Here is a 19,520-nt window from a genome sequence, read left to right as displayed (position 1 = left end):
AGCAAATTATTAACACTTTTTTTGCAACCTGATGCACTTTGGACATATCAGTTTTGCTGTATTAACAATATAATGTGATTTATATAGCAGTGCAAATATGTATTGATGCTAATCCTCATGAATTACAATCACACTTTTGATATTTAAGCTGTTTTAGGATGGCAGCATCCACTTGGTGGCCAGTCCACAGCCTTCAAATCACATATAGCCCTTTAAATGGTTCAATCAGTTTACAAAAGGTCAACCAAAGAGAAAAACACAAGCCTAGATAAGTTTACATTCCACATTTAACTATACAACATTTAACTATACAATAATTAACTATAGGTTACAATATGTTCACATTTTGAAACTGGTGGTATGAACTGCTACTTAAGCTCATCATAGATCACTGTGGTGTTTTAATGTTAATAATGACTTTTTTTTCTTATCACCATGTCTGCTAAGATCATAAACCACTATACAACTAAGCAGATGCTATGGACTCTCATGCAAGCATATGTTAAAAAGACAATCTGATACATACCATAAACTTTTTAACAAGACAAAGATTTCTACATGACGTTTGCTTTTAAGTCAGTGATCAAACAATGTGTTTAATGTGTGTAGAACAGCCTGCTGTTTTTAAAGATTACAACTTAAATCTGACTGAACACAAAACATACACAATGTACACAAATAACATTATTTTCCAGGAAAATGTATCCTGCTTTCAGTAAGATTTGTAAAACGTATACTGCATTTACTACAGCAGCATGGTTTCTTAGTTGGAGTCCATGAGCTGAAATGGCCTTCCTGCAGTCCAGACCTCTCATCAACTGAAAACATTTGATTTATCATGAAAGAGATCAAGTGCTGTCGAACAACTAAATTCCTACATCAGATAAGAATGAAACAACATTCTGCTCCTGTACTCATCTTTTCATTCACTAGACATTTAAAGACTGCTCTTAAAAAAAAGAGACAATGCTCCACCGTGGAAACATGCCTTGGATTCATTAGATATGTGTTGATGCCACCAAATTCATAGCTTTTTTTTTTTTCCACTTAAACTTGTATATATATATACATTTAATTCAAATATTTGATGTATCATTTGTTTAGTTATGAATACAACATTGGTTTATGAGATATGCAAACATTTGCATTTTGTTTGTCTTTACATTTTTACATAATATTCTTTGTTCAGAAAAGTTAAGTCAGGTCCTCTGGACGGTTTCTTTCTGTTGAAACATTGGCTATTGGGCTAAACGTTGGCTGGCTGCCTCAAATGAGACGGCGAGGGAGATGGTGGACTCCAGAAACCATCTGAGCACCATCAAACTGGTTGACCCACTATATGAAGGTGATATTTATAAGACTGATTTTGTTGCAGCTCCTAGGACTGAAGAAGTATTTTGGATGAAAGATGAAACATTTCAACAAAACAAAACCATCCAGAAGACCTGACTTAACTCTGTTGGATTTTTCTACCTGGATTATTGAGCCTCACTATATTCTAACTTTATCATTAAATATGTACAAATGAAATTATTATTATGACTGGCTTAACTTTTTATTGTTCACTTACTGTGTCTACATTTAACATCTTATAAACGTCATAACATAATCTAATTTTAAAATGTATATTTAGGAAAACTGAGTTTAGCCTGTTTGTCCAGTCAGTTCAACCCTCCCCGTTTTGTACATAATCCTTTCGGGAAATATTGAAAATGCTCAAAACCGCTTGAACATATCGTCATACCTAACTGCTGTCTTCTCATATGTTGCAGCTTTGATAAGTGGTTTGAAAGTTCAGATAAAAACTGTTACATCTAAAGATAACATCGCTCCAAGCTTTAATTCAATTTGCACTTTTTAAACAAGTAATTTCTCACATTACCTGTAGTTCTTGTCCTCACTGTCTATGTAGAAGCGATTGTAAAGTGAGAAGGCTTCATTCCTCTCTTGGTCTTTGAGGTGGATGTGCAGGCTGTATTCCTGGGAGCTGGTCAGCCTGTGAATGATATCATTCCCCAGCCAGTGTTCCCCCGACGGCTCTCCAAAGCCCTGGATTAAGCACAAAGACAAAGAAACAATAAAAGGAAAATAATCTAACAAGGGGGGTAATTTTTTTTTTCAGCTCTCTGCCAAATATTTCTGGACTTAATAGGAAAATAGTACTCACTGCAATAAGGAGCATTTATCATCCTGATAGGTTAAGGCAGTTGACTGAGTTTGAAAAGTGAACCTCTCCACTCCTGAAGCTGGGGACCACTCAACAAAAACATTAATTTACCTTGGTGTCCTATCAAAAATCCACCTGGACCTGAAACATCTCCACATTAACAAACTAAAAGCTTAAATAACAGCTGCTCTTACAAAGTAATCCATTGTTTGTATGCACTTGAGAAATCAATTTGAAACTTGTCATTTAATATCTGGCAACAAACGAAAAACAAAAATTGTTTAACACTCCAATACATAGGTAATGTTTATATTGGAAGGGATTTAGCAATAAGCTTGTTAAAAATGCAGCCAAGCAGATACTTCCATCAGCAGGGAATATTTTGTGCCATAAACTATGATGTATGTAGAACAAAAATTAAAGGCCTAGCATTCCTTGAAAAAAAAAAAAAAATGCATATCACCCGTTATCTTTCAAATCAGATTTTAGACTCAGATTATCATGTGTTGAGTTAAATATATTCATTCATAGGCACCACAAAACTATATTTGGTATCACACTATTATAAGATGTATTAACACTTGAAGTATGTGTTGCAAATAACCCTCAGCTAGCATGAAATAACATTTTTTTTAATTGTTTTAAATTACTTTTAGGTCTACAATACATTTTACAGAGGTTTTCTGAAAAAGTTCTAAACAATTCTTACAACAATTCTTGCCTACTGTAGATAGCTCTGGTAAAAAAAAAAAATGTTTTTGCTAGAGTGAAAAGCAAATGGCTAGTTTGAGTAGGGTCAAAAGAAAACAAACAATTGCCATCATATCATGCTGAAAAAAAAAAAAAATCAAATAATTGTTATTGCAATTTAATGCAAATGCTATTTTGTGAACTTTTTTCATTGGCATTAAAATTACACTACAGTTATCCCTGTAGAAGTTTTTTTGGTATTTCAGTTGAAAATGTCCCAAGTGCTTAAGTACTAAAACTGGTTGCTCCTGCTGATAGTTTGACTTAAATGTAGCCACATAGCTTTATAATGCTAAATGAAAGGCAGAGTAAACATTTTTTTTTTAATTAACATTTACATAATCTGCAGTCTGTGATGGACGTGTGTCTTGTCCAGGGTGTCCCTCGTCTCTCGCACTGTGACTGCAGGACATGGGCACCGGCGACCCCCGTGACCCAAAAAGGAAGAAACGTGTAAAGATAATGGCTGGATGGATAAACTGAGGTAAAATCTTTAAAATTTGGGTTGTTTAGAAAAGTACAATCCACTTTGGTACTGGTTCTGCTTGGACTATGTTTTAGCCCATCCTTCTAGTCAGAAATGAACTTTAATGCTCCAAACCAAGATTGTTCCAAGGCCAACTACAACAGCTAAAGTATGAATTATTTATCAAATTTCCACAAAGTGCCACTATCAAATGTCTAAAATACTGATTTAAAGCCCAGACTGATCAATTCAAAGGACTTGAAGTGAACTGTGTTCAAATGAAATTTGATCAAACTCAAAAACCGAAAGCAATGTTGTCAAGAGGAGTGGGCCAACATGCCTGCACAACAATATGAAGGACTGATAAGGTCATACAGAAAACTATTTGTTAAAGTTACTACTAGCATAGCCAAGAAATACATCAAGTTGTATCACTTGTCTTGCAATGAAGGAGAGTGAATCATTCAAATCTGTGTTGAAATGTAATAAATTCTCAGAGCTAGACTTAGATTTCTCTAAACTCTTAGCCGAGCTGTCACAATTTCTTTTTGCTGTTGGTCTTGAGTAGGAGCAAATATAGTGCAGGAGCTGTGGTGCATTTATCATTTGACCAGAAGCCTGTTTGATTGAGCCTGAGCACAGTTTCAGAGGATTGAGTGTGAACAGGAGCAGTGAAGCATTTTAGTGCATGTGCTATCTGCCATCTATAGGGCCCCTGTGCTCCCACGCCCCAGCAGGAGCCAAATGTTTATCATCCACTTGCAAAAATATTGTCCTTGAAAAAGGTTTTCAAACTTTTTTTTTTTTTTGTCTTTCTCTGTCTGTTTATATCCATAATCCTCTCTGCATATTATTTACAAACTGTATAGTGGCAGTTGACGTGTTGGCGTGGGTGAAAAACACTATATTACAATTATTTAAATACCCACACCGTTATTTTTGTGATACTTGTTCATGCATTTTGACAGGTTTGCAGCCTTTTGGATTTGTGTTGGTTTTCTATTGAGCAACTGGAATATTGTTTCTTTTACTGAAACTTGATGATGACGTTTATAAAAGCATCATTTAACTCCAAACAAAACAACATCCATTGGTGCTTTAACACATCTGACTGAGCCCAAAACCACCAGAGCAACTTTATCATCTCTAGTGTGTGCTTTATTTTTTTTTGTTTTTGTGTGTGCAAAGCACTTCATGATTTCCGTGTATTAGGCTGTGTGGGAGTTTGACATGGCGAGAGGGCGCGAGAGCAGGTGCAATAACACGGGGGGTGGCGGAGAACATGTGGAGCAGCCAAATACAACAACCACGGGTCACATGGGATCACAGGCTAGCCGGTCTCCCATGACTCCTCATGCCAAACCACCCATGGATAATTATTGAAACCTCCTGTGCAGTTCTGCAGCACTGGCCCACGTGACCTACTGATGCACCAAAACATCACGGCTGAGGCGTACCATTTTGTAGTCATTCCATCCACGATGGAAATCGACAGAGCCGTTCCTTCGATGCTGCAACACGGTCCACCCCCCGCCTCTGGTCTTCATATCACAAAACACCTGAAAAATGAAGGACATGTCAAATATAAAGAATAAAAAGAGAAGGTCAGCTTCTTCAGCATGCTGAATGAATCGTTAAAGCTCTTGACAAAAAAAAAAAAAAAAAAAAAAAACTACCGTCTTTCATAAAGACTCAACTGGTATAACTTATTTGTAAGGGTCACCAAGAGAAATCATCTTTTCTCTAAAAAGAACATGGCAGAATGACTCAAGTTTGCAGAGTAGCATCAGGACGACCCATAAGACTTCTGGAACATTTCCTTTAGGACAGATGAGAACAACTGTCAGGCAAGTTGGAGAAAGGACGTTGTTTTCCTTCCACAGAAGCTCAACACATTGCAGTCACTGAGATAGCCTTAAACGTCTCTATATACTCAAAGTTTGCTAGTGTCAAATGTGAGACTCTCCGTCCAACAGAGATGTGACATCAGTGAACCGTTTGGATTGTTTGAACAGCTCTTTACCATGAAAAAATAAGAACCAAGTTGTAGGCAGTAAATAGTCGTTTCATTATTTTCCTCCTCGTAATTTTTTTTCATGTTTTCTTCCTCATCCACAGAGTCAACCATCCATCCTTCGCTTTTCCACTGAGATGAAGGAAAACAGGTATGGGGGAGGAGCGCAGCAGCTCAGGAGGGGAGGGGGGTTCCCACTTGATAAAACATGTATAAAGCCCTGATGACATACATCATGTATATCCACACATGACAACATCACCGTCGTTTAAAATTGTACGGCTCTATGAAGCGAACAGATTGTCGAGATCTGGGTCCCTTCAAAAAGAGCCATATACTTCATCTCTACTGTCCGACAGCAGACGGGTGGCTGAAATTAGGTCAGAAAAGGCCAGTGATCCCAAACACTGCAGAAAATCTACATCAGAATAGATGACAAAGAAAAGAAACAAGGTGTTATCCACATCTCAGTGCAAATTAAATGCTGTGGTGGGAGTTTAAAAGTAAAATATGCTAAGACAAATAACATTTTAACCTAAAAAAATAGGTTAAATTATGTCATCTGGACCAGTTTCTTTAAGTGAGAAAAGTTTTGTCCACCATCCAGAGTACTTCATCAGTCTGTCAACCAGATCTGTCCCACATATGGGAAAAGAAAACATCTGTCCCAGATGTGGGACATATCTGGTTGGCAGACCGTAGACTGAGGAAGTCCTCTGGATGGGGGACAACGCATTTCTCACTTTAAGAAACTGCTCCAGATGACACAATTTAAACTTTTTAGGTGTTATCTACCTGGCTGATTGAACTTAGAACATTTTTTCAGCCTCATTTTACTGAAGCAATGTTGCAACAATGTGGAAGACAAGTCCTTATCAATTACAGAGACTGGGGATCACACATGAAACAAATACTTCCAGGTATTGCTGCTAAACCTGGATGTACAAGTTACCAATGGGTCGGACTTCATTTACAACAGTTTTTTTTTAATTTTTTTTTGCACTTTGATTCTGGTTAGTAAACAATTAAATCAATTTTGTGGTTTTGTACAATTGAGGCTTGTGTTTAAATTATAATTTTTTGTTGTTTTACGTAAACAAACAAACAAAAAACAAACGTTTAAAAAAGTGCCATGCTATGAAAGACTATAAAATAAAAATGTGTACTTTTTTCCCATTGCTGTCTGTCCTACCTACAGCTTGAGCAACAATATATTGTTGGGACAATATTTTTTATACCAATTATTCACCATAATCATTTGTTCTCTTTTCAGAAAAAGTGCAACACTAATACAGAATCTGTTCAGTTACAGATGGTGAATATTGTTCAGATATTTTATTGTTCCAGTAGATGAATAAACTGTCTCTTTAGAGCTAAAACCTAAACTGTCCTTATTGATTGTTAAATGTTGGGCAGGTCATTGAGCTGTCTGTTGTGTTTAAAAACTAAGTACTGGTGACAATAACAAAGTTTTAGTTTCATCACGCAGCATATTTTCTCTTTTTTTGAGTCATCAGACGTTCTGATTTAATCAGTTCTGAGTGTATTAGACAGGGATTAGTATCAAAAGATCACTTTTTACATAACTGGAGATAGGGGAACGTATTGACTTAAAAAATGACTAATCAAATAATATCCCCTCCATAAGTTAAAAGCTTCTTTAGAAGCTTTAGGAAAATGAGTGGGAAACCAAATATCATGGGATGTGACACAATGATATGACCCAGGTGGGGTTGAAAAACCAACATCTCAGTATGTTGTATCCCTGGAGTCGGGGTTGAGGAAGAGGCTTTGGCGGTTTGAGTTACAACGGACTGTTTTCTTTCTTACTGGCAGCACATTTTGTCATATGTGTCTGGAAGAACTGGAAACAAGTTGTACTCATTCATTTTGTGACAGGTTTTGAAACTTTTTGTCTGACATGTTTCAGTTGTTCACCGGGACATTTTGCAGCCTCTTATGTTGGTAATGGAATGGCAGAGTGAGTTTCCCCAGTAGGTGTCAGAATTACCAGTAAATGATTTTAATTGCTTACATCATGTTTATTAAATGTGAACAACCAATTCCATAGAACTGGATGTTGTGTTTGGTGGAGACACAATTTGAATTTTTAATACTTTTATTTATTTTTTTAGTTCTGCTGTTTTTTTTTTGTTGTTTTTTTTTTTTGTGAATTAAACCACCTTTGTCAAAACTGGAAATATGATGATTGTTGATTAAAAATAATAATAATAAATAAAAAAAATACATATTTTGTCTTTTTTCTTTCCAATTAAAATAGACCACTCTGAATAGCATTAAAATGTGTTGCAAACACTCACATGATGCCATTCTCACCAGCTAGACATCAGTCAGACATGAAAGAAGATATCGTTCAGCGTTTTCCCAGACATGAAAAGTTTTGTCAAGGTCAAAAGACACTTTGTTCTTTGACCTCCAATAAGACAAAGAGTTCTGGCACAGTGCTGCAATTATCGTCTGGAACAAAGGCCAATGTTCGAGCCTTTAAGGCATTGCACCACACACAAAAACACAACGTTCTAAATGTAACTCCATTCCTTACAGTGTTTATGAATTGATTCTGATTCATGCTCAATATACAGTGTTCAAATATTTACCAGTAATTAAATATTTTACACCTACATGACAATGCATTTGTTTTATTTATTTTGTATTTATTTTTTTTACAGTTTTCCAAGAATGCTTTTTGAAACAAACTAGGAATATTGGAATGAATAAATTAAATGATCTCATTCACTACCTTGCATGCCAAAGTTTTAACCAAAACAAATTAAATATGTTAAAGCTCTAAATATTTTTTTATTATAATATATATATATTTTTTTTTACTTAAAGTCTGAAAAAAAAAAAAAAAAAAAAAAAAAAAAAACTATAACCATTTTACTGTTTGCCCATGTCAAAAAACTGTGGTTGCCATCTTAAATCGAGTTAACTCCAAAAGTTAATCAGGTGTAGTTGTGCATCCAATGACTGTTTCTGAGATTTAAATTTATATCCAAGCACTGGTTCTTGAGGTTTTTTTGTTTTTTTTTCACAGACAGACGAGGGTGACTAATACTTAAAGGAACCATTTTGAAATGATTGCACTAACTTTTAGCTCTTAACATAGGTTGTGGGTTCCAGCCCAGGTTGCATCAGGAAATGCATCCAGTATAAAACAATAGCCAAATATTTCAAGCGGGTTTGCTCGCTGTGGCAATCCCTGAAGAAGGGAACAGCCAAAAGTCAATTACCTACTTTTAGCTCTATATATATTATGTGAGGCATGTCATAACACATACAACTCCAACAGGTGTATGTGTATACAACTCCATACAGCTATAATGCCAAAATGTATGTCATTATTAGAAAAATTGGTCAATTTATAGCCATGTCTGTATTTTCAAAGGTTTTTATTTATTTTATTTTATTATTTTTATTTTATTGATTAATTCCAGACATGTTAAAACCATTGCACAGGGTGTATCAACATCAACACCAATATGAATCTGTGCATCCCTACATACATATATACCTACCCATGTACACACATACATACACTCGCATTTAAACACACAGAACCCCTTGCAAAACAAACCCACATCTGCAAATACATCTGCTTTGACTGAACGCACACAAAATAAAATAAAAAAAAAGTTGATTATCTATGAAGATGAGGTTTACTCCACAATCAACTCAGCAGCAAATTATTGTTTTCTGAGTTTCAGTGAAAAGATAAGAGAGAGTCACAATACGTTATCGCCCACCACCTTGAAGAACACCACTCTATATTTGTTTCAAGAAAAACTGTGCATACTACATGAAACCATACAAGAATATGTAGCTCTTACATAAAAGTGTTGTGGGCATTGTATAAGGAGGTTAGTCCAAAATGATAATTTTGTCAATTTTAGTCATCAAAATGATTTACAAAAGTCTACATGACTTCAAAAAGAACAGATGGACAAACAGCAGAGGCATTATGAATAGGTGGGTGGCAAATTTTCTCAAATAGCAAATTCTTATAAAAAAAAAATGGTGTGTGGAATGCCTTGGTCTTTGGTTAAACACTGAGGAAAGAATGCCCACTGCTGAGAAAATGGGCCAGTTTGCTTGCCAGCCACATTGGAGTTTGTACTGACACTGGAACTGGCACATATTGAAAGCAGCCATGGTTTGGGGAGTACTAACTGGTATCAACGGGAACGTACGTTGGCCCTCGGTTGGCAGGAGATGCACGGCACTGGTGCCGAACACCTGTCTGCCCAAAGGAAATGAATAAAAGGAGCAGTGGGGGAAACAGCAGGCAGAAGGAGACGCTGCCAACAGTAAACTAGACTAAAAGTAATGCATAACAAAAATGCTGTTTTACGGTTACTTCCCCCACCCCCTGCTAAGCAGTGAGAGTGGAGATCCAATCCAAGCAGGCTAGATGTGATTTGCAGAAATGATAGCCTGCTGGTGGATGTCATGGTTGAGTTAGCAGAGGCCAGAGCTCCTTCAGATCACTGGAGGTTCCTCTGAGGCTTCTCTGATTTTGCATTCAGCAGCACACCCTCGCTCACTGCGAAGCCTGCCGGGCATTATGCTCTTGTAGCTTATTATTTTTTTGCTCTCTGTAACTCAGCGTGGCATCTGTATGTACTTCTGTAACAAAGCCGTCATTAATTACCTTGAAATTACACTAGATTTTTTCTTTCTTTCTTTCTAAGATGTATTCATAAGTGCTTCTTTTTTTTTCTTTTTTTTTTTTAACCACATTTGTATAAAATAATCTGTGATTTTAATACAGGGAGTGAAACCTGTTCCGATGTAATTTACAGTACTGCAGGAGAAAAGAGCACACAAAAGCTTCATGTCAATGTCAGTCGGGTGATATTTGTAGGAAAAGGCCAATGGTCTTTAACTTCTCATTCCCCTGAGCCCTTTATGATGTGGAAAAACACAACCTATGTCACTTTTGAAGATTTCCCTAAACATGACGCATACATATTAATGAGACATGTCAGATATGTATATGATAAAAATAAATCGAATGAACTTCATGTTGTGCATGACTTTTATAATAATTTACAGTACAACACTTACTGCAGGCGATTCTGATTTTGCAAGATTGATTACAATCTTGCTTCAAAAGTTTCAATAACTCATGTTTGTCTGTTAGCAAAATATCAATTGACTATTGCGTTTATTTAGTGCATCGCACTTCCATTAGAAATACATACAAAAAAGTAAAAAGAAAGTAAAAAAAAAAGTATTTAATTTGTAATTCAAAACAATACCTCATGAACCATTGGATGAATCTTAATGAATGTCTATCATCTACCACATATTAACGTTTAGAATCATTCTAGAACACACTGCATGTGATATTTGCTAAAACCATTGATGTTCACTGTTAGCATTAACACTGTTGACATCAGTGGTAGCTCCTGGCCTATAAAATTAATGTGGCAGACATTCATTTCCTGAATCACTAACCACACATATTTAACAAATTGTGTTACATTTTCTGTTGTTAAAAATAAATAAAGGACACATTTCTGGGATTTTTTTTTTTTTTTTTGTGCACAAACTCATCACCTTTTTTGTCTTTCTCCTGCACAGTGTTGGGCACATTTTCACTAATCCACAACAGTTAATAGCATAATTAATTATTAATTTTATCTTATAAGCATTTTTGCTAATTTTGAAAACCGTTAACGTAATTATGTTCTGCTAAATTAGTTTTCACTAACTTTAAGTCCACTAAACAAATTCACATGCTTGTTCCTGTCTGTTGTGGGCGTGTCTCGAGGAGTCCATTATTCATGCCATTATTACATATTTACGTAACAAGACGTGATTGGATGTCACAACCGCCGCAAGCTGAAGGCACGCTATTGGCTTAATATGTATACTCATGACAAAGCGTGATTGGTTGATGCAGCTTCAACTGGAAGGAGATGAAGACTGTGTGACACAAACTGAGTGACAGTGCTCTGAGTGGTTAGTGGTTTAGTATTAGCTTCCTCTACTTTTATTTGATTTATTTATTTATTTTTCCTCTTAAGTGCTTTAGTGTTAGTGCAGCATTTTTTTTGTTAGCTGAATATGGGTTAGCAAAGCAAATATTTTTGTTAGCTGTGCCTAACACTGCTCCCACAAGTCGAGGTTGTGTCTTGTGAAAACAGTCCCGTCTAATAAATCAGAGTAATGGACGCCTCCCACACCATCCGCCTTTACCCGAAACAGGGATAATTTGACCACCTTAAATGGTAAATGGACTGTACTTATATAGCCCCTTTCTATCTTATCAAGATACTCAAAACTCTTATCTGTGACCTCATTTATCCATTCATACAGCACTCTACTCTACTGTATCTCAACAAAGATTAATCAGTGCTTTATCACATTCAAACACTGATGGGACACACATCTGGGGTAACAAAGGGTTCAGTGTCTTGCCCAGGGACACTTCAGCAGGTGACTGCTGGTGGAATCAAACTCCCATCTATTGGAGAACAACTGCTCTAACCACTCAGCCACAGCTGCCTCATTAATGCATGACAAAATTAATTAACGCAACACGCAACTGTCTTTGTAACATGAGAGAGATTGCTGAACCCTCGCCCTCAAAATTGTTTAGATCTGTAAAAGTTTTGCAATTTTCTAAAAAAAAAAAAAAAACTAAAGAAATAATATTAGGATTATATCATCACAGACTCAAATAAATGTTCCAACCAGGGATTGAGCCAATAGTTTTCTAATTACACATCCACTGCTCTTACCTATCATAACCACACGTGAATACAATCGCCACAGACTTGATTAAATACAATGTTTGGAAAAGTCCAGTTTTTTGTCTTTCCTCCTCAGTTTTCTGTTCTGGTCCCCTCTATCTGCTCAAAATGGAATTAAACAGATTATCTCCACAACACAGAACATTTTGCTGCAGCTAATTCTGTGTTTGAGCTCACATCAGGTCAAATGTTTGGAGTCATATGAATGTGCTAAAACCACTTGAATATGTCTGCAGGGCAGAAAATTTGACACCAATAGGAAATTCTAATGGAGTTAGCTGTTCGAATCACTGGACATGTTCCAATCTGCTGGATGAACGCAGGTCGGTAATGCCGACAGGAGTGCACCATGACAGGAAATAAGTAAAAGACTGAGAACGCTTTACTCAAAATAATTTTAAATTTCATTTAAAATTGTCAAAACAGTTTAAAAATACACAGAACAAAACAATGCACAGCAAGCTCAGTAAATAAGTAATTTACATAATTTATTAAGAGGACCTACTTGGTGAGGCAAATTATTTGATTATTAATATGGAGGTCCTCTGTCTCTATTTACTGGCATCCCAGGGAAGATGATAAACCAATGATAGAGTTAACAGTGTTTGTTTTTATTAATATACCATGAAGTTGTGCAAAACCTAATCTATATGGTTTAACCTAAAACATCTATGACATTTTTTCATCACAAGATGATCTTAGTTTAAATGATAAATGGACTGTATTTCTATAGCACCTTTCTACCTTCAATTTTCATTTATTTATTTTTTAATTCAATCTTTATAAAGATAAATCACATTGAGCCTCGAAGACTCTTTTACAAGCGAGACCTGTTTGGACAGACAATAAAATAGTGAAAGTGACAACATAGGATTTGGTTTAAAAAAAAAATCCTAACAGGATCTCAATCTTTGGCCAAAGATAGATAGCCTGAAACAAACAAACAAAAAAAAAAACTTCACACACAAGCACATAGTGATGCCGATATTCCGCTGGGGAGGGGGGACGCAAGGGCGGTGAGCATGTCCAAGGACACACACAGAAGAACTGTAAGAGTTCCGATGAGAGTGGTGTAAACGCTAAACCCTTATAAAAATACTCAAAAGTGCTTTACACTACAATCTGTGCAATCATTTACCCTTTCATACAGCACTCTACTAGATCTCTACAAAAAATAATCAGAGCTTTATCGCATGCATACACCAATGGGACACACCTCAGAAGCCATGAGGGGTTCAGTGTCTCGCCCAGGGACACTTCAGCATGTGACTGCTGGTGGAATCGAACCCCCAACTCTCCCATTGGAAGACAACTGCTCTAACCACAGCTATAGTTTAACACTGGCATTAATGGTAGCATGTGATATGCCTTCCTTTAAAGATTGAAAGAGCTTTAGTTCTGGTTATTCCTTGAAGATGGGAAATGTACATATTGATTTTAAAAGGTTTTTTTTTTTTTTTTTTTTTTTTTGCAAGTGAATGTTTCTCAAGAGGGTCTAGTCCTATAGTGTTTTTGCTTGACTACCTGGACATCCTGAGTCGTGTTGTACAGGCGTAGAGTATATACTCCGCTTTTGTTCACTCCAGATCGCAGGATCTCTGCACAGTCCCTGAAAGTAAGTGACTCCTTGGGGTCGTTTGGAATTTCTGAAAAAAATAAACAATAAAAATAAATAAACCAGTATCCCAGAGAAATTTTAAAACTAGTGGAGTCTGATGACAAATCTAGATGTTGTAAATGTCTATTGTAGGGATTATGTCCTGAGATCACCCACATGTGAGATTTGTCCTTACCGTTGCACTGACTGACTTTAGTGAGCAGCTGCTGCACGGTGTCTGTGAGCACAGCCTGCTGTCTCTGCAGTGTAGTGCTGTTGAGTGTTGAGCTTCCAAGTTCGCCCTGAAGCTGACTGACAAGTTGACTCTGCCTCTCCACAAGATCTTGAAGCTGCTGCTTTTCATTCTGCAAACCCAGAAGCTCTTTTCCATACCGAGCCTCCAGCGCCAAAAGCCTTTGTTCCAAAAAACTAAGAAAGGAAAAGAAAAAGATGTATAATATTCCTTGCACTAAATATATATATACAGTATATATAATCTAAGCTGTTCACTGCAACATATAAAAGAAGTATGTATGTGCTGAGTCTATTAATTCAACACTTCACTTTCATTGTGGATACACAAAGTTACACGTTTACATGAGGATGACTAATAGACATCATCACAACAGTCTCATTGGGCTAACATCGTATAACACCTGTACCACAGCAGTGCTCACAGATGGCCCAGCATGTTAAGATGCTCAATCATAACCAGGAGGCAACAACCTGACAGTGTGTGTCTGTCTTGGTGTGTGTCTTTATATGTGTGTGTATGTGTCTGTAGTAGACACACACCAGCCTCTAAATGAAGACCATAAATCCTTGAAGCTTGATCTTTATGGCTTTGACTAATGGCTCTGCAGCAGTTATTTATTGAAACAATCCAACCACCCCACATTGAACAAACTACTCCAGAGCCCTGTGCACACACACAGTGACTGTACGTGAACGATGGATCCTCAATCTTCCACTTTATCAAGCCACTGAGTATGTGGCCTGGAAAGAATGGCGGATCAATCGAAATCATTTTTTTCCACTTCACTACCAGCTTGTATTTGCTTTGTAGGGGAAATAGTCAATTAAAGTTGTAAAGCAAGCTGACAAATTGTTCATGGCTGCGTGTATTTTATTTTGAGGATCAGTCAAAGTGTGGACCGTGGCATAAAACCAGGGGAGCACTGTTTAAACAGTTAGGGCAGCTGACAGAACAAATAAGCCCTCTAGGATTACATTGCATCCTGTGCTATCACTCTGTTATGTTTATGATATTGGGTTATTTGGTATTATTACCCTAATTCACACCATATACAACGCTAGTAGTCTGCTCGCCGTGACTTTGCAGTGTGCTGTACTTCCTGCCAAATTTTTACATGTAATTCCTCTGAAAACAAACACGACTCTGTGCCTTTTTTTAGCTTGGCTACAGTTCAAAAACTTGCCTCATGCCCCGAAGACTCAGCAGCTGAAGTATCCCACAAGTCGTGCTGCCCCTATTTCTTTTTTCATTCCACAGCTGCCTGGCTGGAAATCTGCATCAGATTTTGGGAAATTCATTGCTGAGTCTACCCCCTTATAAGATGTAAGTATTTGTTTGGATGTCAGCACCATGCCACCCCCCCTGACAAGGATTAAAGGGCAGAGTAGGGTTATGGAGGACCAAAATGTCTAACAGGTGCTGATTCCTGGGGCAATGTGATCTCCCTTGGTCACACATGGTACAGATGGATAGAATGATAAACAATCAAAAAAAGGAAAACACTTGCTCCCTTTCACACTGTCCACAACCCCAATGACCCTTTGTTCCTAAAAATGTGCAAAAAGTACATGATTTTACACATAGTATATATATATATATATATATATACCGTTACCTTTTTCCTTTTAGCCATCCTATTTGTTAAAAAAAAAAAAAAAAAAAAAAAAAAACTAGTATGAGTTTTTATAACTGCTTATTGTTGTTGCTGTTGTCCATTGTTGTCATCTTTCTTTGTTGAAATCAGGTCTCTCTTGTAAATGAGTCCTCGAGGCTCAATGGGATTTACCTGTATAAATAAAGGTTGATTGATATATATATATATATATATATATATTCAGTAGGATATGTGCTTTTCCCTGCTCTTTGGTGCAAAGGATGAGGCATAATTTGTCTGCTACATAAGCTCCCAGCTTGTAACGTGAAAAGGCTGAAAAAATATGGCAATGTAAGTAACAGAGTTTAAGAAAACAAATATAGTTTAGGTGCAGGTGTTTTTGGGGAAGTGAAGAACAAGTGTAACCATAGCAATACAAAGTACAACATGGCCTTTTAATCCTTAAAACTGATCATGTGGTTAATCTTTGGCCTACGCATGCTAAAATCACTTTTAAGGGACAGCCTGGTGAATTCTGAAGTGCCATGTGTCAGATATTTATCAACCTTATAAGTGTTGACACTGGTCACAGAACACCAGGCATGGAAAAAAGGGCAAATGCATTTTTATTTTATTTATCTATTTATGTATTTATTTATTCCAGGCTAGGCTAATGGAAAGCCAAACTGGGAATCTTTTAATATATGTTTAGGCCTATAAAACTTTTTTTTTTAACTATCATACATGTGTGAAAAGTGAGGCTGAAGTTTAGAGATTTTTTTTTTTTGTGGCTTGTGACATTTGATTATTCATTAGCATAGCCTGGAGGGAGACTTATGTTCTTTTTCTTATATGCTGTGCTGCGTCATTGATGCCACATTTATAAGGTATTAACTAATAATAACTATTTGGCACAACATCATTTTAACGTCACCCACCTATCAATTCACCATGAACCTAAAACTGAAATCCTTCCACAGAAGAAGTTTTGCTCTAATGAAGTACCCTGCTGCATCACTTATTTAGGTGCACTTACCTGTTTTTATCGCTGAGGCGTGAGATCTCCTGAGTCTGGAGGAGAATATGTTTCTCCAGACGGTTGGTAAAGAGTGAGTACTCAAGCAGCTGGATCTCTAGGCGACTTGTCTGGTTTAACACCTATAGATGATAATAATAAAAAAGAATAGATAAAATAATTCCATCATATGATATACAGACAGAAACATGAATGAGAAGGCTGTTCAGTGAAGGATTTCTTAAAAAAAAAATGGACCCTCGGGAATAAATAGTGTTATTTGACGCATCGCAAATCCCATAATTTACCTTCTTTGATCTTGTAATCAAAACTTAAGCAAGAGTGATCTCATATGCACCCCTGGCATGTTTTTTGAAGTTGCAGATGAAACAAAAATACTGGAACAAAGTAGCAGCTTGGATATTTGTACAGATTGCAGTCAATATAAAAATATTGACTTTGATAAGAGAAAAAGAAAGCATCAGGACCAAACAGCCCAATCTGTAATAACAAATCTGTGGCATGATTGAAGACACATCTGGATTGTGGTGCTGAGTTTTATGTTTTAATTGGCTTGTTGTCAGTCACTACACTTGACTCATTGTGTCAATCAGAGCCTGTAGAACCAAATACCAGATGCTTTGAAGCAGCTGTTGCCACCTTTGAGCTTGGCTTCCCAGCAGGTTACATCTGTTTAATTAGCTACTCACCAAAGTAGTTTCCAAAAAATGAAAATATATTGTTTGTTTTCTTTGAGTGTGACACAGATATTAATTTAGCTTGGCTGTAAACAAGTTATCTCAGGTACTCTTAGGTCCTACCTTTCTAACAGACTCACCTGGGTCTCAACATCTGTCAGTTTGCGAGTCTGCTCTGCTGATTGACTAAGGAGGTTGGTTCCCATCTCCAGCATGGCAGCTGTCTGGGTGTGCACGGTAGATCTCTTAATTTCTTCCACACCAGAGCGAACATTCTCCTGTATGAAGTTTTCAAGCTGGACGGACAACAAACAGATACTGAGATATTTATCAGAGAAAAATATCTTAGCGGAAACTGTATTTCTATCTTTGCCAACAGCCTGATGTGTAAACAAATTACTGGTACGTTTAGGTAATTGGACCTTCTTTTTGTGTGTGTGTGTGTGTGTGTGTGTGTGTGTGTGCGTGGGGGGAGGGGGGGTGGATATAGTCTTTTGAGAACTTGTCATGAAATTGTATAATTCTTGGTTTAAAGGAATGCTACCTTGTTTCTCACTTGTTTCTAAGATTGTCTCCCTATGTATTTCACAAGGCAGCACGGTGGCACAACTGGTAGAGCTGCTGCCTCTCAGCGAGCATGTTCCCAGTTCAAATCCCGGTCCGGGGGCCTTTCTGGGTGGAGTTTGCATGTTCTCTCTGTGCATGCATGTGTTTTCTCCGGGTTCTCCGGTTTCCTCCCACAGACCAAAAATATGCATGTTAGGCTGATTGGTAACTCTAAATTGTCCCTAGGTGAGAGAGTGAATGTCTCTATATGTCTCTGTGATGGACTGGAGGCCTGTCCAGGGTGTGCCACACCCCTTGCACAGTGATTACTGGACATGGGCACCGGTAACCCCCTTGACCCAAAATGGAATAAATGGGTAAAGAAAATGGATGGATGGATATATATATTCTGGCTTTACAGCACTTCTGTGAAGGACAATGAAGGAAATAATAAAAGTGGTGACTAACGACACGGACATTGTAGTGGTCAACAAGCTTTAGAAAAAGGCAGTGGTGATAGATTTAGCAATCCCACAGGACTAAGGATCATGAGAAATACCAATGTCTGAAAACAGAAACACATAAGTTGTGGAGAGTCAAGACGTCAGTAGTCCCAGTGATCATTAGAGCACTTTGCTGTGATTCCCAAACTGGAAGAGTGATTTCAACATATCCCAGGAACAATCAGAGATTTCTGCCCAGAAGGGTACAGGAACAGCTAAGATACCCTCAATCTCCCAGACCTCTGATAAAGGACATGTTTCAAGTGAATTTGAACCCCCCAAGTGGAAAAGAAGGACAAGCTGTTTTATTCTATTTGTTTTATATCCCTACTATTTATGTTTTATAAAGATAAAATGACAAAGGGGCAAAATAATCTTGGTTTGAACCTTTTTGCCAGTGGATACTCTATTTTTCATTTGTTCCAAATTTATTTTAGAACATTTTTTATTATGAATCCCATTTAAAGTGTCCCCTGATCTTCTTGCGTTGCACAAAATTCTCTCTTTTTTATTCCAGTTTTAGACAACTGAGAAAGTAAGGGGAAAATCTTAAACATTGAAGGTTTCAAAGAGAATACTAAGCGGATTAAACCATCTCCACAGGAAGAACCTAAAATCCTTGCATCAAAATCAGTCTTATGCATTCAAACTGCTATTAATTTCCTGCCCAAAGTCGTATTATTACACCTTTTGTACATGATCTCAATCCAAAAGTCCTGATATGCTTCATCTCCTCTTTCCAACGGTATTAACTGAAGCTCTGTCACATGTTATGCAATGTGGTCAAATAAACCACTATTGGGATGTGAAACAATTATGTTTTATTGTGCCTAAGAGGGTCAGACGAAGGATCAGTGCTCAACAAATCAAACATCGTATCACATGAAATCTTCATTATAGTGTCGACATGCATTTGTTCTCAGGAAAATGACAAAAGGCGGAAACACATCAGACTGGTAATCTGGGAAATAACAATGATGGATGTAGGCACATTAAGATGGACATGATTCGATTTAACAACCATGAGAATTATTATTTGATTTAAACTTTTTTTCCACAAGTCTGTCTTAGATTGGCATGATAAATACCATCCATCCATCCATCCATCCATCCATCCATCCATCCATCCATC

The 19,520-nt window shown here is 37.0% G+C and overlaps 1 protein-coding gene across 1 annotated transcript in view; it reads right to left on the bottom strand.

The window, feature by feature from the left end:
* Positions 1-1,878: 1,878 nt before the first annotated feature.
* The window catches only part of angpt2b (angiopoietin 2b), a 23,335-nt gene continuing 5,693 nt past the window's right edge, over positions 1,879-19,520 (bottom strand). Inside the window, exons 2-7 of the mRNA XM_037693402.1 lie at positions 17,480-17,635; positions 16,663-16,784; positions 13,973-14,205; positions 13,704-13,825; positions 4,841-4,942; positions 1,879-2,049 (exon numbers count right to left, since the gene is read on the bottom strand). Of these exons, the coding sequence (XP_037549330.1) occupies positions 1,879-2,049; positions 4,841-4,942; positions 13,704-13,825; positions 13,973-14,205; positions 16,663-16,784; positions 17,480-17,635 (906 nt within the window). The remainder of the gene's footprint in view (positions 2,050-4,840; positions 4,943-13,703; positions 13,826-13,972; positions 14,206-16,662; positions 16,785-17,479; positions 17,636-19,520) is intronic.

Source organism: Nematolebias whitei, chromosome 19, assembly GCF_014905685.2.
Source record: "Nematolebias whitei isolate Nwh7 chromosome 19, NemWhi1, whole genome shotgun sequence".
Taxonomy (NCBI): domain Eukaryota; kingdom Metazoa; phylum Chordata; class Actinopteri; order Cyprinodontiformes; family Rivulidae; genus Nematolebias; species Nematolebias whitei.
Note: the sequence above shows the minus strand (reverse complement) of the source record. Positions and strands in the feature narration are given on the sequence as shown.